The 26095-nt window shown below is 38.7% G+C and overlaps 1 protein-coding gene across 1 annotated transcript in view; it reads right to left on the bottom strand.

Moving 5' to 3' along the window:
* Window positions 1–26095, bottom strand: part of NAALADL2 (N-acetylated alpha-linked acidic dipeptidase like 2) — a 401471-nt gene that overhangs the window by 285321 nt on the left and 90055 nt on the right. Inside the window, exon 2 of the mRNA XM_067301422.1 lies at window positions 18110–18611. Coding sequence (XP_067157523.1) covers window positions 18110–18611 — 502 coding nt within the window. The remainder of the gene's footprint in view (window positions 1–18109; window positions 18612–26095) is intronic.

Raw genomic sequence — 26095 nt, 5'->3', positions numbered from 1 at the left:
GGATCCGTTTTTAGCATTTGCCTGACATCAAAAATATTAATGCCTCTGAAACCCATTTCTCTCCAAATCTTGCATTAAGATACGGTTAGTTGTTTTAACTTCACTTTCATATGCAGACATAATATTTGCCAGCTGGATGACACAAGAGCTATTAAAAAACAAGCATGTGCAGCAGAATTCTAAAACGTTATAATCAAACCCATAAATCATTCAACTCTTAAGACATAACTTGCAACTTAATGCCAAACTCCTTGCCTGAAGATGATGATTTACATACAGTACAGTTTTTGCAGAAGAATTTTTCCTCTATTTATACACCACTCAACTGCTGCCATGTGAAAGCAAATTATCTTCAACAGGGAAGCAATTCAAACTCCAGCTGAACTCTGATATCAGTAAAAAATAAACACATTTAAGACAAAATTAACTGTAGCCACAGGGTACCAATCTTTTCGAAACGTGCCCGACGCACTTCAGACGCAGAACCTTTCATGCCACACTCCTGAATTCCTAAATCAACAGGCATTTTGCACAAACCCAAATAGAAAGAACAAGCTTCTTTCTACAAATGATTCCTCCACCATTAAATTTCCTCAACCTCCAAAGAGTAGTGGATGCGTATCCACTTAAGCATTCAGATACACAATCTAGGCCAAAATCATTAGGGCCTTTATGGTGCCAGTGTTCTGCAGCACAACAATAGTAAAAGTCAATGTTTCCACTAGATAAATCATTTTCCTGGATGTATAACTTAGCTATATGATTTATTTCCAGGCTCAGACATGGTTTATAAGCTCTTGAATGACAAGCAAATTAAGCAGAAGTGGCCAACCCAAACATTTTTAAATAGCAAAAGTACTAAGTTTCAGGAGTTTTGCAATCTCTGACACAAATTTGACTATTCAGCCTTTACCTTCAACTTTCGCAATTAGGTTTTATTAGCAGCTGTATCTTCACCCTCCCTCCACTTCTGTGCTTACAATTTTGTCATTTTATATAATTTCGGCTAAGTGTGCATTCAATATTTAGGCAGCAGAAGCTACACTGGCGGGCGTTCAGTTCAGCAAACCAAAGGCACCATTAGGATTCATCGCTGGCATTTTGGTGGCTCAAAACAGCAGAAACCGCGTTCAAGGCTCCGTAACGCGCTGGCCACCGTACAGTCACCTAATAAAAGCATTCACCACCTCAAAGACTTTACAGCCCATACACCAGACAAACCAAATTTCTGAAATCAATCATTTCACAGCGTTAGTTATTGCAGTCTTTCTGTGTGCACAGGACCTTATTCCCAAAGATACGGAAAAGCAGGTGCGTATCAACGTGATAGGCAGCCTGGTTTGATCCGCCCGGGAGCCGTCTCAAAACTCTGCATAGGCATGGCCAATTTTTCCCCCCCAATCTGAAAAAAAAGAATCCTCCCACTATGTTACTCCTTATTGCTTAGGTCTGCCAAGACTTCCTAGACATCTTCCCTAACAAACAGAAAATATGCAAATGATGCAAGGTCACACTGTTACGCCATAAATACGATTAAAGTTTAAAAGGTAGATTTTGAATTCAGTTACGGTGTTGTAAGTCCAGGAGAACTCTAGGAACTTCAGGAAAGTTAGTGTATCCTAAGGTAACTGAAATTGAAACCAAGAGCTAATTTTTAAACCTTTCAAAGAGGGCTAGGCTATATTCATGCTACTTAGTAACATATTTAGAAAGTCTCAAAGAGGGGCGCAAATTAGGGGGACTACAACTCTTTGACAAGGGAAACAAGGGGAATTTTAGGAGCCTTTAAAAGAATCATTTGCCCTGGTTCATGACATGCTTCGCTGCTCCTCTCAGAACTGAAGGTCCATTCGCATGCTCTTCAGCCTGTTACTTAAAATGATACTTACTCATTTTAATTCTTAGTTTTATTTATTTATTATTATTATTATTTTTTTAAGTTCTCTCTATAACTGGAAGCACGGTAATTTGAAACCCAGTCACAGCTGAAACCTTATTTAGGAGGCTTCTCTCTTCTGCTCAAATCTGATTATACAAGGAAGTTATTAAGATAAATTCTACATGAAATTCAGTGAAAAAGTAATTTAAAATAAAACATCTGATTATTTCCTTAAAGAAGGATCCCAACAACACGAACTCATGCTTTTCTGATTCCCAGCGCATAATACTGCTCACATAACTATTCATACCCTGCCCTTTATTTAGTTCTAACAATTTTTTTTTAAAGAAAGACTCAGATAAAGGTAATTACATCTGGTGAAATCAAAACACTTTTACTGAACATGTTTTCTGAAAGGAATCCAAGCAAAATGCCATCAAGGAGTCTTTCTCCTCTTCATCCAATGTTCATTTTCCTCAAATAATTAAGCTTCATCTGATGTACAAAGTTCAAAATTTCAACTATAGAGCTAACTATTTTGTGGAGTTGTACTTTAAAATTTCTACATACTCAAGGCTGATAAGATATAATTGTTCCAGTAGGTCTGGAAGTCTTCTGGCAAACAGGCAAAAGAAATTGAAGACTTTGTTACACAGCCTACAAGATCAAATAAGGACTTTTCTACAGAGCTTTGCTCTATTACATAAAAGTTGAGCCATATAATTAGCTGTAAGCAAATATTCACTTCAATTTTCCAAAACTTGTAGAATATGGTCTCTCTCAAAGTTAATGCTAGTTTTATGGGCTCAAATAATACTGTAAGTAAAAATCATTTGATTTTTCTATGTATTTCTAAATATTCCCAGGGCAATTTAGATATTGTCTCAAAAACATGCAAACAGATATGGATATCACTTTCAGCTATAATAATAATGAAAACCAATCTTTAAGACATTCTAATATTTCCATGATTTAAAAAATCAGTGGGGATGAAGAAAAATAAGAGTTTTCCTGGAAAATTTTAATAGTATACTCAATTGAAAGACAAGCTAGTATATTATTTGCAATGCACAAAGCTTTTATTCTATAATGATGCACCGTATAGCTGGAGGTGAATCTAGAAAAGAACACTAATTTTCCATTACAAGCAAGTGAACTATTTAAAGGATTTTCGATAGACGGTATTACGATACGTTTTTGTTACTTCTGGAATAATTGCCCTGTCATTTTCTGCAAGGTCACATTCTTTCTTTGAAGTTATCTTTTTATTACTTTTATGATACACCCCATTCACCTGTTGTATTGTAGTCCACCATAAGAAACTTGTGCATGAACTATAGTAAGCCTTATGACAACTACTACTATCCTTACTTAGCTGTGTAAAGTCACTTTCCCCTTGTTCTAGAATAGGCAACAACTTTTCTTTTGGGGTAATGTATCTTGACTTATTGATGGACTAGCGCCATCCTCATCCCGGCCAATGTCACTGTTCATGACGTAACGGCACACAACAAATATTCAAGCTCATCTTTAGATAAATCTGTTTTGCATTTCTGCTGAGCCAAGAGTCAGAAAATATAGTACAGCCTGCAACCCATGTTCAACATACAATAAATAGAAGTACTTAAAATGTCTTTATGCACCAAAAGATTTCAGCTTATAACCTAATCTTAACTTTAATTCTTTTTTGGCAGGCTGAGTTATTTACTAACTGCATTTCAAACTCAAACATCCAGAATTCTTTGGAAGGTAAAATCAATTCTGAGCAAGCCTTTAAAGAGATTCAGCATCCTGTGGTTTTAAAGGTGCTGCAAAAATGTCAACTGTTTTTATCCAAGATGAAGAAAACCAGACTGGATGTGAAACAAGTTACGTGGTCTGGAGAAATGAAACAGCTTTCAGTGAAGACGGCTCAGACCAAGTCCCCCAGAGGCCCTTGGTTGATTCATGCTATTCGCTTGGAGTAGCAGGCCCAGCCCAACCTGGAAGCCCTGCAAGGACCAGGCAATTCAGAAAAGGTAATGGGAAAAAAAAGACAGCCAATTGGCAATAGACTTAAATTCAGTACATACAATTCCATATTTCCATGAGAAAAATTTTGTTCCCACAAATAACAGAAATCTTGAACCAAATCTTGGGTCAGTTTCCAAGATGCCAGCGAGTCTGAGCGGCTGCGCTAGAGGCTAGGGAGGAGCATGCCACAGCTGAATGCACGAGCTATATCCCAAAGTTTGGAAACGCAGCCATAGCAGCAGCACGCACATACAAACTAGGCCTCTCAGAGCGGCCGTATTTAGCAAATACCATCCTCCGTACCTCACTGGGCTGCCAGGACAGTATTTTAGGCATTTAGAAAATAACACCATAATCCTCCTCCTACTCCTGTGCCAATGCACCATCTGTGTCTGGTGCCTGGGATGAGGAGGAAAAAAGGCAACGGCATTGCATATTCTGTGCGAGACTGTGCGAGCAGCGCGTACGTCCTTTCCCGAGAGGAGGGCAATCACAGAGACGTTGCAGTCGGCGTGAGACGCTTCCCCATCATTTGCCCCGCTCTGCAGCCATGACTTCTCCTACGCTGGGTACAGTCAACCACATGAACCCTCAGGCTCCAGGAGAGCAGAAATCTGGAAGGTCTGAACCTTCGGGGATAGCCCTGTCCTCTAGGGAGCCTCAGGCATCTGTGTTTCCGCTGGTCGGCCCCCAGGGCCTCCTTAGCAAGGCAGCGGCAACACTACAGAGAACCTCCCTGAAGAGTTTCTCGCTTACCTGAGGCCCTAATTTTGTAAAGGATAATTTGATCTTTAATGTCAGGCTTAATTACATTAACTAAGAGAACGGGATCCAATCATACCTCCAGCACTTACCCCTGGGTATGACTCTTCCTGATCCAATTAACTGTTTCCCAAACAGTGAGACCTTTTTAACTTCAAGACACACCAAATCAGGAGAAAATAGACACAAGAGAGACTTAAAACTCGGCGAGACTCGCTCTTCCTCAGGGATTCACTGATCATTGCTACAGCCGCAATCTGTACACGCTGCAATTTCTGCAATGGCAATGCTGGCAGAACTGTAAAAAGGGAATTAGATTAATCCAGTCAGGATGTGACGAAGGCATGTAAAACCAATTTCCAAATCTGTAAGACTAAAGTAGGATTTAATTTATTTAGCTTTGTATTGTTGAAATAACACCAAATGAGTCTTGTTTTAACAGTGTCTGTTTAAAAAAAAAAAACAAACAAAGTTTTGCCGGTTGAGAGCTGCAAATCCAAGATAACACCGCCAGCGCCTCTCAGTGCCATGAACGGCCCTGCGAGAGAGCTCCAGCGGACATGGGACACCACCCGGTTTGGCCACAGCATTTGTCACTGCCAAAAAAACAAATCTGCTCTTTTACTTTGGTTTATTAATCAAAAGCAAATATTAATATCAAACCTTCTCAGACATGCTATTTAAAGCAACTTTATAACACAGGAAAGTAAGTGGTAACTCCAAAGTTTTGAAAGTTTAATGCTCCCATTCTCCATCAGACAAAGCTCTCATTTTTTAGAAGTCGATCGATGAAGCATTGCAGAATCTGATCTCATCTGACCATAAATGACAAAGCACAGAGGCAAATGCAGTCCTTTTAGGCTAGAGCCTTTGATATATATATTTTAAGAACTTTTTTCTCTGTTAATGGGCTACTTAATAGAACAAGGCCAAACTGCCCCCAGTATGACCGAGTAGAAAACAATATTTTCACTCTGCTTTTTAAATTTTTGTCAGTTTACTTGACCCATAATGTAAAAAGACCAGGCATATGTTGCATTAACATAGTGCCTTTCATTCCAAAGGTTTTTGTTTTGGGTTGGTTTTTTTTTGTTCTTTTATAAACAAGTGATACAGAATACATGTAGAATTTACCTCTTCTGTTCCTCAAGCCGTCATCTCCTGTTGCACATCCTCAAAGGTACAGAAAGTACTAAAACATGCATGCTATATTTCAACCACTAGTTCATAGATGGCGATTATAATCTTAAAACACAGTCAAAAATTCAGAGTTAACATTCCTATTTTTCAAGAGAATTCCGATTGGTTCCTTGGGGAACTCAAGCAGGATCAAGATTCTGGTTTTATATCTCAAAGCAGCCCAATTTCTCATATTGTCAATGCACTATTATTAGCCAAAGGAAAGAAAAGTGCTGCCCTCTGAGGAACTACTGCCACTTCAATAGTACTATGAGTTTGCAACCTGCCCTCCAAGGTATGTGTTCTTTTTTGTACGTATAACAAGTTTAACTGATCTCAGTACAATTTGGTAAAATCTTTGAGAAGACTGATGAAACACATAGATTCAGAAAGTTTTAGATCAAAAGAAACTATTAAATGACCTCATCTAGCCTTTTTTGTGCCACAGACACACATATGTTCTGCCTTGTGTTGAGCCCCATAACTAAAGAACACCCAGTCTTGGTAACAAAGTCATGATGAAACTTGCTGCATTCACATATCACCTTAACTTTACTGGTTATTTCTATTTTTAACTTCATGCTTCATCTTGCAAGCATTGGTTCTTGTTTTTCCCACACTAGATTAAGGAGCCCTAGTATCTGTTTTCACGTGGGAGTATTTCTGCACCGTGATCAGCTAACCACTCAATCTTCTTTTTGACAAAGTGAACGAGCCCTTGAAATTTTTCACTGTGAAACAGTTTTGCTCAGAGCACTGCATTTCTTTTAAAAACAGTAACAACAACAAAAAAACCTGCTCACTTATACACTGAGCATACTAAAACATTTACTCTCATAAAACAAATATAGAACAGAGGACAACTTGAAATAGTGACCTACAACATTTGTCGCAAATGCATGCATATTTTTTTCTGTGCAATATCCATTTCAATATGAAGGCGATGAGCACCCCCAGCGCAGATCTAACTTGTATTTCTCATGCAATACTAAGAAAATGCCACCAGCTTTACTAGCAGTGAGGCCCAACGCTCCATTGCAGAACTGAGTCCTTAATAACTCTCCAGGCCTTTGACACTGTAAGAACATAAATACGATGGTAACTCTGTTATGAAGAACTCATGAATAAAAGAAAGACTCTTGGTTCTGGGGTTAGAACAATAATCAAGTTCCAGCCATTATTACAAGGAAGAAATGACAGTAAACACTAAAACATACTAAAGTTTTTAAATGAGTAGCGTTTGTGACAATCTCAGCTCATATACAAAATTAAGTGTATGTGTTCACTTATGCACAAAAACCCCATGTATAAATGAATAGCTATGTATATACATACACACACATTTCCGTAATACATAATGGTCTTTATGAAACTTATTTCAACTTAAAAAAGGTGATTAAGTTTTCCATTAGAAGAAAAGGAATACCTGTATTAACTTCCAAAACACAATGTCTTATTTATTTTTTAGCATGTAGGCTGAATAATTTAGAAACAAAGTCACAAAATCCGCCCCCAAGGGTCTGTGCTAGGATTCTGAGAAACTACACAGACTTAACTCATTCCTTGTCAGAGTTTTGTTTTCTTAAATAGTTTCTAGAAATATCAGCAATGCAAAACAAGCTTGGTAATACGGAAGAAAATTACTTGTATTCTTTAAGTCACTGCTTAGTTGTTAAAATTTGCACTGCTAGCAGCACAGTGGCAGCTTCCATTTGCCTTGCACTAAGCACATCATGAATAATTCAGTTTCCTGCTTTGTTCCCTAAATAGTTGACAGGGGATGGAAACTTTACTCATGACTCTCTGGCCTTTTTTCTACGCTTGTCTATTTATTTAATAATGTACATCACTGGGCCCATCACCTAGGTTGGCATTTATGAAAAATAAGAGTATTCAATAGCTATTGCTCACAAATGGCCACGAAACAAGCAGCTTCCAGAGCTGCCACCTTTTGCTCACAAATTCATTCACCCAGCTATTTAAATAATTAACTAATCCCAATCTGCACCGCATCAGCGCTGCCTCACGCAGACTGCAACAGGAACCAGATCCCAGAACCACCGGGAACACGTTCCTGCCTCCGTCAGAATAATGACTGCAAATACGTGAGCTTTCCGCTAAACCGCGGCTGACCTGCTCGAACAAAGCAAAAGATTTCCATCAAAGGCATACAAACATTTTCACAGATTCCATATCTATTTTAACTCCTAGACAGAAGCAAAATGTGTTATTGCAGAGAGCAGAGCACAAGCATTGGACAACTGAGTCAGGGAAGCATATTTAAACTTCGGTCATGTTATATTCTGTAGGATCATATCGTATTATGTAGGGTTATGGCATCATTCTTCAGCCATAGCCTAACTTCCAAAGGAAGGACACCCAAACCACTTCCTTCCTCCAGACTGATATCTCAGCAAAAATAAAATTCACATGAATGCCCTTCCAAAGAGTTTTCTAAAATTTGCCGGAGAGAAGTCCTTGATGGGATCACAACAGCCACAGCAAGAGGAATCTTTTTCCTTGAGCCTCTCTCAGCCTGCTGCCTAACAAAGTCTGAATGCTTGTTAAAAAAGGTAAAATAAACTCCTCAAATCTATCGTTTCATTAAAAATTAGAGACCTTCAGGCTATTGCATATAGTGGGCTTTTATGATTCTAATAGCGCTGGTACAAGGAAGTCTGAGAGAATCGGAAAGAACCGAACATTTCCCAACAGCTGAACAGATGAAAGTTGCCAAATTTTCTCCCTTCTTTTAAGCAATTAACTTTTGCAAAAGATAAACTAGGACAACAAGTTAGTCAAGGACCAGAACTTGTCTTGGATGGAAATGTCAACACTCTGACACAAAAAAATCCCAACTTGGAACAAAACCCCCCAAATTTCCCAAGAAATGGGATTTCCAAATAATTTTGCTTCTGAGTCATTTGAACACTTTGTTTTGAAAACAACATTTGAATTCGCTTCTCAGTTTTTATAGTTCACTAAAAGAAAAGAAATAAATTGGTAAAATTCCATTTAACTGGAATATTTCAGCCTTTTCACCCTTGAAAAATATTTATAAAGCAAGCAGAGCGGGGCTCAATGTTTTAACTTGGACAGGCACTAGTTCACCAAGAAATTGCACGTATATAAATTTGGGCCAAATACACATGTGCTTGGGAAACATTAGCTTATATGAAGGACGAGACTTCTTACATGTTTAAAGGTTATCCATTAGGGAGACTGAGAAAAATGATACACATACACAGAATTATTTACCCTTCTGTCTGTAAAAGGCACTCTTTAGAAATTCAGAGAAGCCAATCCATCCAACGAACTTGTTTAATTTTGAAAAGTCTCCCACTGTAAAAGTCACAACATTACTGGAAAAAGCCCCAACTTTTTAATACATTTGATATTTGTTTCAGAACGGCAGCTACTGCACCTCAGAAACTCATCACCTTTCCAAGAGAATTGAACTGAGACTAGAAGCCCCTTAATGCAAGGCTATAGTAGAACTCACTTATTAAAATTGATTATTATTCAGACAATATCAATTTCATTATCTCTGATCGATTCCTAGCAACGCTCCTTAGCCTTCAGTTACAAATGCTGCACGAACAGTAACTTAACGCTGCACAACAAATTTGCAGTCCTGCTGCTCTTGGTAAATTTGGGAGCAATCTGACTTATTAGCAGGCCTCCGGTAAAGAGCTGTCATAGGTGCTGACTGTGGGGAGCTCGACGTCAAAGCACCACCAAACCTGGCTGAGGAAACTCTTTCCCCTCGAGGCCTTGTTAATTTGATTTATGTATACAGGCAGGAAACTAATTGCTAATTGTTGCAGCGCGTACCGTGCAATTGCAGCTTTCTCCTCCAATGCTGCATCTCAAGAGCACCAGTAGACCTCGGCTTTGCAGTCTGCAGCTGAGAGATGCATCCTAAGCAGGCATTTGCGCGTGTTCGGTGCTCGAGAAATTTGATCAGAGCACCCTTCGCAATGCCCTGTGCCACCATCTCCTTGCAGGGAACGGAGCCACCCTCCAACCACGCTGCATCGCAGGGATGCGGGAGCCAATGCAGGCAACTCAGCAGGAGCAAACTCTTGCCCTTGTTCAGGCAATTAGCAGATAGCCAGCGCATCTAGTGCCACTAATTAAATTGTTAAAGGTTCTTGTTCTGGAAGGTTTAGCTTCTCCCTATCTTTTTAAGTACGCCCCTGGGACCACTAGCTAAAATTGCCGAGTCTTCTTGCATTAAGTTGGGAAGACTGGACAGTGAAGAACAACTTTGTCCAATTCCCACGTCCCCTGATATTTTGCCACTGGAAGCAACCGGCCCACAATAAAAATTGGTTGTCACCTCAATAGCACACACGCTTTTTCCTTCGGACTCTTTTTGTTAAAAGAAACAGGAGCTGGGGATACCTATAAAACTGATGAGTGGCAATGTGAATAGGTCTTGCGCCCCTAAATGCTGCCTTTTGGGCCATCATTAGTGTCAGGATCACTCAGGCAATCTGAATAAGCAGAATTATCCAGACAAGTGTTTCTCTTTTTCAGATATAGTGTAGTATAGAGCCTACTACTCCCCAAAAGTATAAAAAAGTATACCAAACACTACACAAACCATTAGTACTTTGTGCTTCGTAGGTGTTTTACCACCTTTCCAGTTTGTCATGCTGCAACAGAAACAATCCTGAGAAACCCTCAGTTTTCCAAACAGCCTTCGCCAGCACGTAAGGCAAGGGAGAGAGCAAGACTTCGAGGGCAGACAGGCCATGCCAAGGGCAGCCTAGGAAAACGGGACAATTCAAGGAATCGTTATTCCCTCTCCGATCCCCCTGTTAACCCGAAGGGGCAGAAGGGAGATATGCTGGTCCTCTACAAAGCAAATGACTCCCCCACCCGCTACAACGGGTTTAAGGCAAATAGGCAACATAATTGCTACTTTTAAAATAGGTAAGATTATGCAATCAAAAAAATAAGTGATTAGAGCAAAATTAAATTACGTTCTACAGATGATCAAAAACAGGTATGGCTTTTTATTAGAAAATGGGAGGCTCTGGACCAACACTTAGACTTTCTGCAAAAAGGCACTCATGCATGAAATGTTATGAAATGAATGAAATGGTCCTGTTGAAGCTAATTCAGGGCAGGATTGTGCACTGCATCCCAGGGGCCTCATCTGGAGCAGCGTTCAGCTGTCCCCCATCATCTCCTCTCACATTTCCCTTCTGAACCTGTGATGGTTTCATTAAAACTAGATACTGTACCACAGAAAGACAGATTTATGAAAAAAAGAAGAAAAAATAACCTACAATAAGAAGAACTTCTAAAAATTCCCAACTAGCTCATCAACACGTTTTGCAATTCCACAAGATAAACAACCTGGAAAAACACTGCTGTGCTTAAAACACTCAAAAGCATCGTTCTCAGTTCTCTTATAGCCATGCAGGACACATACAACACATTAAAACTCTCCTGCCTCTCTTCTTTTGAGCAAAGGTCTCAGAGGTTTGACAATACCTCTTATTTTCATACATCTCTAAGACAAAATTAGATACTTTTTGTCATTTAAAGAGTTTATGAACTGATAAGTTGGCCCAATTTTGATGTTCTTTCTATAGCGCAGAACTGCATGCTGTTTTTGAGAAACAAGCAATAAGATAGAAGCCATTCATGTTGGCTGGGACAGATAAGAAAATTTATCAAGGGAGCAGTTACTTATTATGCCAATGTGAATATACAGCTTATTGGATCTAATTCATTACTCTATCACACTGGTACATCGCTTAGAAAAATTATTTTACAGCAACATGGTGTACTTCATTTACAAAGGACACTGACATAATACAAAATCAGATTTTACTTCCCAAATGACTTCCCAAATCTAACATTTAAAATTCAATATATTTTTATGGTTACCCTTACAAAAAATAATCAACAGAGAAAAATTGTTCTCACTGAACCACACAGTGGACTTGAAACATTAAACGCATCCTTACAATACTGAAAAACCATAAGCCAAGGCATTTTTGGCAAAATTCTGTTCTTACTCAAAAAGGAAGAGGATCTTCATAAGCACATGCCATGACTGACACTAACAGGAACAAAATTGCATCTCCTTTTCAGGCATTATATCAATATAATGCTTCCTTCTTTCATCTATAGAAAAACCAATGAAAGAGTTATATTTGGCAAATTAAAAAAAAAATGAAATCAATCAAATGAAACTAATGAAAGAGCTGTAAAACAGACACTTTCTGTTAACACCTCGGAGGTCCAGATACACCCTGTTTGGGGGGAAATCTCAATATTTGATATAACTGGACATCCGTAGCTTAAATTTATCAAGTTATGGTTCCAGAGATAGCCCTTTGGGTCACGCAGGGCATCTTTCTTCTATAAAAGACGCTGCCCCCTGCTCTAAGAGCCATTCTTTATTGGCAAGGTAGCAATGGGGTAAGGTAGGAAACTTCCACTTGCTTGACATGACTCTTATCTCTTTTCAAAAGCGTCTCCTGGATCCTTTCCAGGAGGAAGAGCCACGAGAGCCCCTGAGCACAACAAAATCACTTATTTCTCCTTTCCCTCCTCATTCCCTCCCTGTAGGGGACAAAGTTTTGCTCCTGCCACAATTCCTCATTCCTGGGACGGCAGATAAAATTTTGCCAAGCAGCAGCTTGGAAATGTAATTCAGTGCAAATCACAAGAATTCAATTTTGCTGAGAAGTTTGGGGCTTGTTTTGCTTGCCAGGTATCCATTTCATAGGTTTTTACCTGAAAAAAGGTTTGAAGCTGCAAGTTTTTAGCAGAGCTGGATATAATTGATAGGGACAATAAACGTTTCAGTATGGAACGGCAGCTTCCTACCTCACTTTCAGAAAGTGAAGTAAACTCCTTTTCTCGCTATGTAGGAATTTTTGTTTCTTTGGCAATGATTGTATGGCAGAGCTGTTGCTGTCTAGTTTTTTAAAGCCTTTTGAAGAAGTAAAGCTTAAGTTCTGGATAACACTGAGCATCAGTGATGAATCGATTCCTACCACAGATGGATTTGTGAGATTGTGCAGGTGATAGCACCAGCTGGAAGAAGGAACAGATATGCCTCCAAAGGACAGTTAGTTACAACTAGATGTATTATGAAGGGATTTAAACCTCCCTGTTGCTCAAGGGGAAAAAAAAATCATAGCGAAAATAGCATTTGAGTAAGGATATACAGAATGAAGAGCAATAGACTGGATGAAGAACAAGAGCAAAAAATCCTTTGGTGTGTGGCACCACATTCTTAACCACGGAAAAAAGTACCCAAGTTGACTGCAAATATGATAGTCACTGAGATCTACGATCCTTGAAAGGAGTTACATAGTAAAGTAGTATAAGGTTATTACAATTTTAAAATTAATATTTGGGAGAATAAACTAATCTGATAAATAAAATGCAATAGCTAGAATTATCATATCAACACAACTGTCTAATTTCTTTCCACTTACTACATTAAACTTTCTGTTTATCTGTTTTAATTTACAGAAGTCAGAACAAAATTACAACATCCTATTAAGTATATATGGTAGTTCCATATTTCACAGGATATTTAGGGGTTTGTTTCATTTTTATCTGTTTTGGAGCAACAAACTTGAAATAACTTCATACAAAATGAAAATATCACTTTCTGTATTTCCTCTATTCAAATGCTTTGCTGTCAAAATACAATACAAAATATTTTATTTAAGAAAAAGATGTCACACTAGGCAGTACTATTTATTACAATATTAGAGGTCTTAGAGATGGTATTTCAGTTATGCTTCATGCTATCACGGTCTTGTCCCCTTTGATTTCATTATTAACATTCAACTCAAACCTTAATGGAAAACGCCCAATGAAGTCCTGCTTTGCATAAAACCTAAATATTAATCATTCTTAAATATGAAAGCTTAACAACACACACGATTAACAAAATCCTAGCACTACTCAACTTTGTGACAATACTCCCTCTAACTTCATTGAGACCAGCACGTCACTACTGTCCTATATTTTTTCCCCCGTGTATTTTCCATAAGAAAATAGGGCAGGAAAAATCTGCCTAAGAGGTAGTGGGAAGGAACTGACAGGGCACAGCACAAATGGCACACTGATCTTTAATTTGGCATCAGAAGTTCAATCCACTCATTATAAACACTAATCTGCTGAACAGTTCAATTATGTAATAATGAACATTATATGGCTAAACCACATCTGGCAGATGTGCAATAAAAACAGGATAAACATGCATCTTTAGTGCCTCTCTCTACGCACAGTGAGAATTTAAAAACAGCTGAATTTTCAGATGCACTTAAGTGATAACAAAAAACAGAATTCCGTTTTCAAGAAGAGTTTAAGAATGTCTGTTTTCACTGAAAATTGGCTTCATTTACTTTTGAAAACTTGACAGTACACTTAGAATCATTGGGTGTCGCCATATTTTTCAAAATCTTAGGATCTAAGCATTATTATAAACTTCAGAGACTTCCACATCTAAACATGTTCATCACTCTTGAAAACTGAATTTTCATTATTCTAGAGATTTTTAGTTAGGATCTGCAAATGGGGAGCTACCGAGACTGCTGAATCAAAACACAGATGACTATTTTCTTATTACGCTCTCTTGACGCACTATCTCCAAAACGGTTCCGAGGACACTATCTTACCGCGAAGTCTTGACCTAGCTGTCCTAACAGAGAGCCTACTTTCAGGCTATAAACCTTACCAGCTTTGTCCCTCCATGTTGCCCCAATTGGTTTTACTGGTTACAGATACAATTTTAAACAGTGCCCAAGACACTTCTATCTGGTCTCTTTTGAATGTGGGATATTTGCCCTTTTCATATTCATCTGTAAGGCTGGCGGGAGCTAAGATACAGCAGACTGGAACTATAACCTTCTCAGATATCTTTCCAAAGAAAAAGTGAAGGGAAATATATTCATGGCACCAACAGATGTAATACCATTACATTCCCATCAGCTCATGATGCTTGCAGAATTATGTCTGTTTTTACCCATGCTGGCTCTGCCCATACTGCAGAGCAGTATGTTTCTCTTTTAAAGTTCTGAGCAAATTAGTATTTAGACTTCTAAAACATTGGATTTACTGATTAAACATTATTAACAACATTTGTCCCGATTTTTGTCAGCATGTGAAACAACAAGCTGGGGAAGGCAAGCCCTTTAGCTTTTTATGGGGAATCCTTTCCTCCTGTGAGGCATTTCTTTTTAGTCCTGTTGAAACTCTGAATCATCAGGACGGAAGTGAACTGATTTCTATTTTTAATGTCAGCACTTCCTTACTGGTGGTGGCGGTGGGATGTTCTAAAAATTTACAGAGATGATCTTTACCTAGGCTGTATCGTGGTTAGACAACTTAGCCAAAGCCAGTAATTACAACTGTGCTACATCGCACTGAAATTCCGTGGTGTTGATGTTCCTTGGGGAACAAGGTGCACAGCTCAAAGAATAAAAGCCAAGACAGTGGGTTTTGTTACCTAATGCTATCTGGTATGTCTGTTGCAAAAGATGTTTAAAGTGGAATCAGTTGATGGAGACGGCCAGAAGGGGACGGACAGAAGGGCAGCACACAAACTCGCACCGAGAACCTCAAATGGAGAAGGCGCACAGGAATGCCCCAGTCTCCTCTCGCAGCAAACCATGCAGACAAGCCATGCACACGCTCCTCCCTTCCCTAACATAGTCTTTGGTAATGACATTTCTTTCAACTTGCACAGAGGCCAGCCCAAATCCCAGGGAAATCAAGGGAAGTCTCCTGGTGCACTTCAAGTTGTAGAAAAGCCCAGAAGGTCCCAGTACTCAAGGCTCACCTGACTGCAGATTTCATCCTAACAGAAAGTCCCTACTCCAGATTTCCAAGCACATCAAGGTGATGTGCACTTGGTTAATCAGATTGGCACTGCTATGTCTTGTGCGCATTTTTCTCCTAATTCCTTCTTCAGGACTGTTAGCAAAATTTCTCACTATTACTGAGTCTGATCCAAGTAGTAAGCTAAGAAAATTAAATTAATGTCATTCTGAGTAACATTTAGAAACTGCAATTTAAGCAGCTGCCACTTATCCTCATAATTCAAAGTATATTAAATTGAAAGAAGTCTTACAATAACATATATTGATTTTGTCAGGGTTCTTTTTTTCCAAGGAACATATGTTGCGTGTTCTATATTTGTGGGGCTACATGCACGCAGGTTTCATTGCAATAGCTGCGACTTTTGCCAAACAGATGTTGCGGGAAAGCGACTTAACACAATATGCAGTTTACAACACACAAAACTGTCTCAGATCAAAATGCTGGCCTAAGAAAAACTATCTTCTGGGTACTGCACATACCAGAAGCATTGTTTATCTATTTATACACAATACTGATAGGCAGCCAAATTCATCCTTGATTATACTTGTTGAAAAAAATACCAAATTCTAAGAAACATATATGTTTATAAAAGGATAAGGAAATAAGGAATAAAAGGAAACCTAAGTTTCATAAGATCCAAAGCATTTATATAATTCCTTTCCTCTCAGGTCCGGATTCTCACTAGCATCTTAATATCTAGTTGAAATAGTTTGAACAGTGTTGAAATAAAGGAATATTTTTAAGCCATCTTTTGAAATAATAAAATGAAAAGCTATTCCCAACCCCAAAACACAAAGTATTGGAATATTATCCTAAGACTGACAGAATTCTCTGTCATTTGTTGTAATTCTTATAATACCCAATCTGCAGAGCTCAGTTTATTCAAACGCTTTGTTCATGACTAAGCCTCATGATAGACTTCAACTTAATTTCCTTTCCAAGCAGATAAGGAGGTTGAATTTTTACCCTTCAAAATCACAATTTTTCATCAACTATAACCTTTCTCTTTATGGAAATAATTAGATCGATCAGTAGAGATGGATCGGCTCATGAAAACTGACATCAAGTCTTTCATACATTTTTTTTTTTCCTTGAATTTAGTAAGTCTTGGCTTGAAACATGGTACTATCACTTCAAGGCTTTTAAGTTTCGCTTATTAAATATAATTTTAAAAAATTATGTTAGAATACTTTCAATTTACTTCTGCTATACCCAGACCAGCTCTTTAGATTTCCACTACAACAATCCTTTGTAACCTCAGGTACATAAGTTCTGCCAGTTCTGCTCTGCAAGCGACAAAAAGCCATCAACGTATTTCCTTTATCATGAGCGGGGGGGAAGAAAAAAGAAAAAAAAATCTTCCACTGCTTAGGGTCAGTTCCATAAGCCTGAAGAAAGCTGATTTCCTCCTTTATATAGAAATAAATTTCAAAAGTAGGACAGAAAACCTGGTTTCTTCCACATTCACTGCTACAGGAAAGTGAGTATATTGGGCCAATAGTGTATTCTGATACCACAGTGATGAGTGCTATATAAACTTCCCAAACAGTGGAAATAGTCCACATTAAAAAAAAGTATATATATATAAGTATAAATAAAGTATATAATAAAGTATAAAATAAAGTGTACATATATAAGTGTGTGTATATATATACACACACACACACAGTGCCAACCAGGGGTTTCAGTGGGTATTTTACAACACTTCATATCCATAAAACAGGTCCTAGGGACCTAAGCACTGGCTTTACAATCAGGTAAATTTAAAAAATATCTTGGGAAAAAGAGTTATTTGCCTGTTTGGGTGCTCAAAAAATCACAGTCCTTCAGAGTTCAGCGATTTCAATTTTTTCCTCCTTACCACCCATGCAGACTAAAGGTTTATTTCACCTCATAGACTGAAAAACAAGTCAGGATCCACTTCAATTGTCATTGCGATTAAATGGAGATTTCTTAAAGCATGAAGTATTACAAAACGGAGTTTAAAAATCTTGCTGTTCGACAATGCCATTCGACAGCTCACTGGATTTAGAAAGCTGATTTCTCTTTATTCTCACTTACTTTGAATTGCCTATGTTTTCCAATTCCTGTACAATAAAGGTAATATTAATATTTAGCAACAGAATGTTATTAAAGCAAAAACAATAATGACTCTCTTACAGTAAGAATATTCCCATAACAGGATGACTAACACAAATCCACATGCACTTGCACATCATTCTAGTTTCATTCGCTCTTTCCCCCATATATGTCTATGGAAAGTGTCCCAAGCATCATGGTAAAACTGAATACAGGAAGAAATATTCAAAGTTTGTTAATAAGATACCACATTGAAAAAAAAGTCACAGGGAATCTTAACATTGGCACCTGATTGCATTTAGACAAAAACATATCAAGGTTACATACCTGTAAATCTGTTGAATATTTTCAGCTTTGATTTCCTTGAGAATCTCTTGGTAGACATGAGGGTTATTTGGTTCTGGAGATGCTGGGGAAGGAGGGCATCTCTTGTGTGCATAATATCCTACCAAAATCCCCAAAATAAATAGAATCAAAACAGTGCAAAGTACTTTAAGCATCTGACAAAAATTGCAGCGGTTGCTCTTTGGCGCCTGTCTCGTATAATGCGAGATGTAGTCTGGATCTTCTTGGAGTCGCTGGAACCTGCCTTTAGGAGACATGGATGGCTGAATGGGCTCGAGATCGAGGTCAGGGCTCTGCGAGTTCCCCAGCGGATGCTGGGCTGCACCGTCCAGGCGGAAGGGATCAAAGCCAGGCTCCTCCAGTTCCTTCTCCATGTCCCACTCCAGGTCCAGCGCCGTGGCCTGCAGGTCATCGCTGTCGAGGTACGGAGAGTGCCCTTGGGCCCTCTGCTCCGCGTTCACTTTGTGGTAGGCCATCTTTTTATCTGTTAAAACAAAGGAAAAACTTAAGTGTTTGTTTCCTTACGTCTCCTTTGTAAACCTGAGAGAACTGAGCATCTATATTTAAAAGCAAAAACTGGGTTTGCAATGTTCCTTTCTCCCTATCTCCATCTTCCTTCCTGCCTTTGTAGCATTATTACTCCCATGATCATCGTCACAGAGGGGAAAGAAGGTATTCAAAGAGCTACAACATATTGTAAGAATATGAGTAAAGGGGATTTACAAATACCAGTGGCAAAACACAAAAGTTACCGTATTACTTTTTCAGTCTCCAGTCTCCAAGATAATATTAAAAATTGAGTGAAGGCACATACTGTTTCCAAAGCAATTATTTATTACCTGAAAGTCATTTTGAAGCTGTAACAACTGTATCAATTTCATTTCACTCATCATACAAAATAATGACGTTAAAATAAAGGTTTTTTTAAAAAAAGAAATAAAATAGCTTGCCTGATCTGGTTCTAAACACAAGGAAACGATAAGTTAAAAATGAAAATTCAGGGTGACACTGTACTTACACATCAATAAAAGGCTTCCGTTTAGATGGAGCATTCTATTATTTATAGGTATTTTAAATGCATAGTTCCTGAATGACTGATGAATTTACTTCAAAATTGCCCCAGCTGTTTTGCTCCACTTATTTTCCCCATTTTAATGAATCAAAATCATTGCCAGGTACGTATATCAAAATCATTCCTTTAACAGCGAGGCCTATCTGCGGCATTTCTAGACATTTCTATGGAAGCACGAGCCCTTTAAATGGAGCTCTGACATCCAGGACAAACTCTCCAAGTCTATTTTCAACAAATCATTTTTTTACAGACTGCAACAGTGTGGTGCCATTTTCATCCATACTTGGACCGTCCATCACATAAGCATCAGTAATTTAGGGCTTTTCAAGCAGACAGAACCATCAATTAGAATAAACTGCAGATACAGATATTAAACTTCTCAGTGATGGGTATCTGACTGACATCTACAGCACTACATTATACATTCCTTTTTATACTTTAAGACATTTTCTTTCTCTGAAGACCTACCCCCAGATAACATTATTTAGGCCACATGATGAACCTACTTGAATGGCAAAGTAGAGTTTAGCTTTCTGAAGCTCTTTGAAGAGAAGGAACCATTAGAAAGCACTGATATAATGAACCAGTCCATGGGTCACGGAAGGACTATCTTGCTTTATACAATACCAATTTACAGATCCTATTTCCTTGTAAAGCCATATAAAAAAAAATCCCTCGCCTGTAACTTCCAGGCAGTATAGCAACAGTCAAGCGAGCACATACTTTAGGCAGTGTTTCAAGTCTAGCTGTCGTATAGGTTTTGCAAATCAATCCTCCACCTGCGATCCAAATTTTTCTGTATGCAGTGGAAGCAACAGAGCTTAGGCTGAGCTGAACTAAAGAATCTAAATTAGCGTGAATAAGCTTCATTATTTATTTAAATATTGATAAAAAAAATGCTTGTCTTTAAAATCCAGTTGAGCTAACAAATGGTTTAAACCTGCATAGCCATAGGGTATTTTGCCTTTGTTCCAGCAAAGCACTCAAAGTGAGACTTAGCGCGAGGAGTTAAAGCAACACTGCATAATTTTAAGCACGTTTGAACAAACGAACTTGCATGCTTTTCTCTGGAAAACCCACAAGGAATCTTTTAAAATCAGTTTAGTTGTCCTTAAGGATCCATAAGTTTTTATCAAAAGTATCTTCCCTAAGGATGTGCAAAAAGATAGTTCAGATCTTTGCAGGTCCTGTTCAATTTAGCAGTCGTGTAAATGCTGCAGTTCTGAGGTGCCTTTGTGCATCTCGCCACAACGGATGCTTTAAATTATGCATATGCTTCATTGGTTTGCAGATCAGAGATCAAAGTGGCAAAGGTCTTATAGCTATAGTCCTATAAAATAACACATGCTTAATTTTTTCAAGTGAATAGGATCATATACTCAAAAAACATTAGTTTGAAGGGACCTTTGGAGGCTATCCAGTTCAGTACCTCACTCAAAGCAGGACTACCGCCAGTATCATATCAGGGAAACCACTGCTTTGTCCTGCTGAACCCTGAAAACCTCCCAGGATGGAGGATCCCAGCACCTCTCTGGGTAAGCTGTTTCACTGCTGCTCTACCCTCCTCCTGGAGCTTTTCCTAATGTGAGCCTGAACCTCCTAAGCCACAATTTGCACTTTCTTTTACCACCTGCCCCTACCAAGAAGAGTTTGGCTCTGCTGCCTCTACTACCTCTCCAGGCAGTTTGCTGCTATCAGATTCCCATCTTCACCAGAAGAAACAAGCCCAACATCAGCAGTCACCTGTGAGATCCCCTTCAGTTTCTCAACATCCTTCTTGAACTGGGGGATCCAAAACCAGACACAGGATTTATGTGTGGCCTTACAGTACCAGAGGGCAATGATTTTCCACGATCCGCTAGCCACATTCCTCCTGATAGCCAGTGTGCTGCCTGACTTGCAACAACTCCTGCTCCCACTTGGCATCTGCTATAACCCTTGCCCCTCTTGGCAGGCTGAGACTCAGGTCAGGTCCTGCCACATGGATCAAGGGGGTTACGACTGCCCTGGGGCAGAAACCTGCAGTTCTCCTCACTGAACTTGGTGGGGTTCCTCTCAGCCCAACCTTCAAGTCTGTGAAGGTCCCTCTGAACTGTAGCTCTGCAGTTCAGCACATCAACATCTTCCCCCTAATCAAGTGTCACCTCCAAACCTCCTGAGGGATCATTCTGCTTCATCATCCAGGCTGTTGATGAAGATATTGAATAACAGGGGCTCCAAAACTGATCCCTGGGGCTCTGTGCTTATTACCAGACACCAACTAGATATCAAGCCATTAAAAAATACCCTATGGAAAATTTGTCCGGCCAATTTTCAGCCTAACTCCCCTTTCACTCTGTCTCCTTCTGTTTTGTTGATGGAGGGATTAATTTGCAAACTGTCAGTGACAAGGGACACTACCAGATAACAACAACTGCCCAACAACCTCAACTTTGCAACTCCGTTTTGTACTGCTTTTAATCAGAAATTGAAGACAAGTGTTTTGTTTTTTTTCCTTTAAAAGCAAAACAAATCATTACTGTGTTTTGGAAATAATCATTTTGATTCTAAAATTACTGCAGTCATTTAACAAGCTGCCTTAGCCAAATGAATAAACTCTTAATGGGTTACTACAACATTACCTACAGAATATGAATTAAAGGCAGTATTTCAGATCCCGTTGTATGGCAAATACCGATTCTGTTGAGCTTTTAAATGGAGACCATTGCATAGTGGTGGTACTTAAGCTCCCTCCGCATTTATGACATTTTAAAAATGTATGTTATTATTCAATGGAGTGTATTAATAAAGGTTATTTAAATTGCTACATGTAAGCGCATAATAAAAATTCTTATGAAATTTCTTTAAACGGTTATGAATGCAGATGAGTCGTAACCACACTCTACAGCTTAATATTTCAGCCATTCAATTTTTGTACAAAGCACCAAACTCAGTTACTGCATTTCAGAAAAGAAACCAGCAAAAAAAGAACCCAAAAGATCAATATTCACTTCTGTTTTATATTTAAGACCAGCCTTTGGTGTATGGGATCTTCTCAGCAATACATGTGCTTTTGTTAAAGAATATAAAGAACAAGAACAACCGCAGTTAATGTCTTCCCTTTTTGTAATAAGATTGACAAATTTACTGTTTGATTGTAAGGACATAATATACCACAAAGTATCTGATATCATGACCCACAGTGTATTTAACTATGCCAATAATGATTTTAGAAACTGGTTTTCTAGTTCTGAAGGCACAAATTATTCATTCCCTATAATTTAATGTATATTAACAGCCTGGTTTATTACTTGGTTGGTTAAGGCAGTAGCTTGGCTTAAATGTTATGTAATAAAAACAATTTTAGGTAGGAATTAGTAGGATAAAAAGCACTACATAGAGAATAATAAAGTAAAAAATAGACAACAGAAAGTTGGATGAAGTATAAAGCCAAGAAAAATAACCCTATGATAGTCTAGTTCAGTCTTCTTTAAAACACAGACCATAAACTGAACATAGTTTTGAAAGACATTTTTGAAAACTTCAGGAGATAGAAAATCCCTCCCATCTGCCAGCAAGCTGTTTCAACATTTAATTGTTGTTAAACACACGTTTTATTATAAAGATAAAAAGTCTGAATCTGCACCAACTAAACTTTAAAGCCATTCTACAGTGATAGCAAAATGGATCATAAATTGTAGAATACTGGACTATACCAAAACTGATGTCCAATAAAGTTGACATAGATTTCTACACTTCCACTTATTTGTGAGGAGAGTGGTTATAACTGAGATGTCAAATAAGTGCTAAATATCCTTCTGGTTAACTGTACATAAGAAATCAAGTGACGTATCAGACCATTATTGCCTTAGTGAGCCCATTCTAAACCATCTACTTGTTTCTTCACCTTAAAAATCATGCATTTACATGCTGCACATAGGTGCATCTTGCAATGAAACAACCAGAAATTTCTTTTGTGATATCTTTCCTGCTTGAATCCCCATCAATGAAGCCTTTGGAAACTATATAACAAGGACTACAAGAAAGAAGCAGCATCTGTATCATTGCCTCTTTCTAATACCTCCACAGCAGAAAGGTTAGCTCATGTGAACGTTTTATGAAACCAACAGGCATAGACCAAAGCCAATGAATAAATTGCAGTAAATTCCCTTATCTTTGCTACTGCTGCAGTTGTTAAACCCCGTTATAAATAGCTGAGACAATTAGCAGGCTCATGCACAGCAAACGGAGTGGCAAACTTTAACATGCTGCCTATAGCGTACGTCTTCGCAGGACATTTAGTGTTCATTACCGAAAAGGCAAGATTTACCATGGAAAGGTACTAAAGCATTGCTGCTTCTTTTTATAGTCACAGAAAGAAAAATCTGAGGTCATGGGCTAATCTTATTTTTAGTGGTTCTCTTTCATTCTCATTTTCCTCTCTCCCAGTACTCTCCATTAAGAGCGCTTTTGCCTTAAGTCCTCGTAATCATTTTGCGTCTGGGCAGACCCCCCAAATGGATATAATGTTGCCTGTTTAAAGGACAAATGTCTGTACTTCTTCCTGAAATAAACATCCACTACACATCCAAGTCTTTAAAATGTGTACGACAGCAACGCCGCACTCTGCTAAATCAGCTGATGCCAAGTTCCAGGCCGAGCCAAATTTCTTCACCAGCGGTATAAATCCCTGAAACAAGTCATCTGCAGAACAACTTGACAACAGCAATATTACACTGTACTGTAATTCAAGAAATAATGCGATATTTCCATCATCTTTTCCGTAATTTTCTGTAGAATGATTATTGCTTTCCTCATGTTTGGGACATAGGCTTAGCCACTATGTTAGCAACAACAGGAAAATTAACAGTTCTTTATTCAAACGCAGACTCCACTCGTAGACAATATTAAGACATTCTGCCGGAAAAAAAATGTGATGACTCCTTCTGAGTAGCTGGGACAAAAGATTATGTAGTCTTAATCTAGTACAAAAAAAAAAGAGGTTGACATAATTCAGCCCTGGAAATTAGGTCTGTCTCCTGAAGGGATACACCACCCTGATAAAGGGATATACCATGTAGCTGGACCTGCAAACACGAGGTCCTAAGACCAGGTTTCAGTAAACTGCAGATTCCACGCACAAAGACGTACTCAGGTCTCTTCTAAAAAGAAGACTGGCTCTTAAGCGAGCTAGACACTTTAAGGACATGCCGTCCCCAAACAGAATGACTTCAGGTGACTACACGTCTATATGTGACATAAGGCAACCAAAAAACCCCAACTCTCCTCTCCTCCCCAAAAACAGGAATATTCAAAAATCAGTTTAAAAAAATTCTACTGACACAGGCTTCCTCAGTAACACCTGCACTTCTGACTGACGTTGGTACAATTTTTCTTGCCACAAGGGAGCTACGGCCTCAGTTGTAGATGATAGGTACCTCCAAAAACCTGTTTCTAGGGCTCCCATTGAAGGTCCTGGAATCAACACCGGCGCAGAGGAGAGCAGAAGAGAGCCTGTCCTACAAATTCCCTGCTGTCCCTGGTGATACACAGAATGCGACGATCCAGGGGGATTATCAGAGCTTATGATGAATTTTGTAAAAACTTTCTCGTTGCAAAAGGAAATCTTCCTTTAAGTTAAAACTTCACACGGAAATCAGAGAGATGTAGGAAATATGATGCCCTAACATCTCATTTAAAGGTTAATTATTTGAATGGAACCACATTTTAAATGATATATTTAAAAGACTGATACATACAAATAAAATGATTGTTATCACCATCCTAGGGTCTTCTGACTTGCTATAGAGAAACAGGTCAGTTCTTAGGAGAAAATTCTTATTTCAAAGTATATTTTATAAAAAGTTTTTTTCATTTCTTCCTCAGTGAGGTTTGATCGAGTTTTATCAACTTCAACAGTGACATAGGGCCCTTAAAAATAATATATTATGGAGCTGAAGATGGCAACATTTTCAATTTAGCTCTATTGGAATTTTACTGTATTTTGATAGATGACGGCCTTAATGATTCTGTGCATGGTTTATAGCAGAAAACAGAGTATGGCAGTAACATAATTTTCATCTTTTTTGAACGATTTGTATCCAAAGAATTCAGAAAATAAGCAAGTTTACTTCACAAGCACGCCAAATTTATTTTCTGGGTGAACTCTGGAATGTTAAAGCTCAAGTACACATAGTACCGTTACCAAGGCAACCGCTACAGCAAACCAAGAGGAAAACATGTTTATGAAAGCATATTTCTATACCCATATAGCCATGCAGAGGCACACTAACACTCCATAACTCTGTCAAAAGGCAACCTACCTTCGCATCCATTATCGGGCCCGATTCTGCTCCTGGCAAATCAGGGGTACATTCACTGAAGCCATTAAGTAGCAGCAACCCAGTGTATAACAGGCAATGCAAGGTGGTGTCCACGTATCGCCACAATGAAGCCTTCAAGCCACTGCCGCTGTTCCTAGGACCTAGCCAAATCTGCCTAAGGATACAACATTAGCAGATTTAGGGTTGCTATAGCTATAGGCAAAGAGTGGAGCGGTAATGTGTTTGGTGACCTTTGACTCCCCCCCCCCCCCCGCTAAATCTCTACCGAAATAAGTTGTTGAGTTTGAGAAATGTCAGATTTTGGCCATTTGAGTCTGCCTGGAGGTGTAATTTTGCAGGTCGCACAATTCTCACAAATTTATCCCAATGTGTTATTTCACACACAGACAACACGTGTGACACTCAGCATCCTGCAGGCTCCAGTGTCTACGTGCAGAAATGAGGTTATGACTTCTCTTTGCAACAAAACACAAGGTGCGTTAGTTCAGGTCAACAGAGGAATCCTCAGCAGATTTCTGCAAATAAAACTCAGAGGAAGCATCCTTCTTTCTGCTTCTTTGCCTGCATACATAT

The sequence above is a fragment of the Apteryx mantelli genome, chromosome 9, assembly GCF_036417845.1.
Source record: "Apteryx mantelli isolate bAptMan1 chromosome 9, bAptMan1.hap1, whole genome shotgun sequence".
Taxonomy (NCBI): Eukaryota; Metazoa; Chordata; class Aves; order Apterygiformes; family Apterygidae; genus Apteryx; species Apteryx mantelli.
Note: the sequence above shows the minus strand (reverse complement) of the source record. Positions and strands in the feature narration are given on the sequence as shown.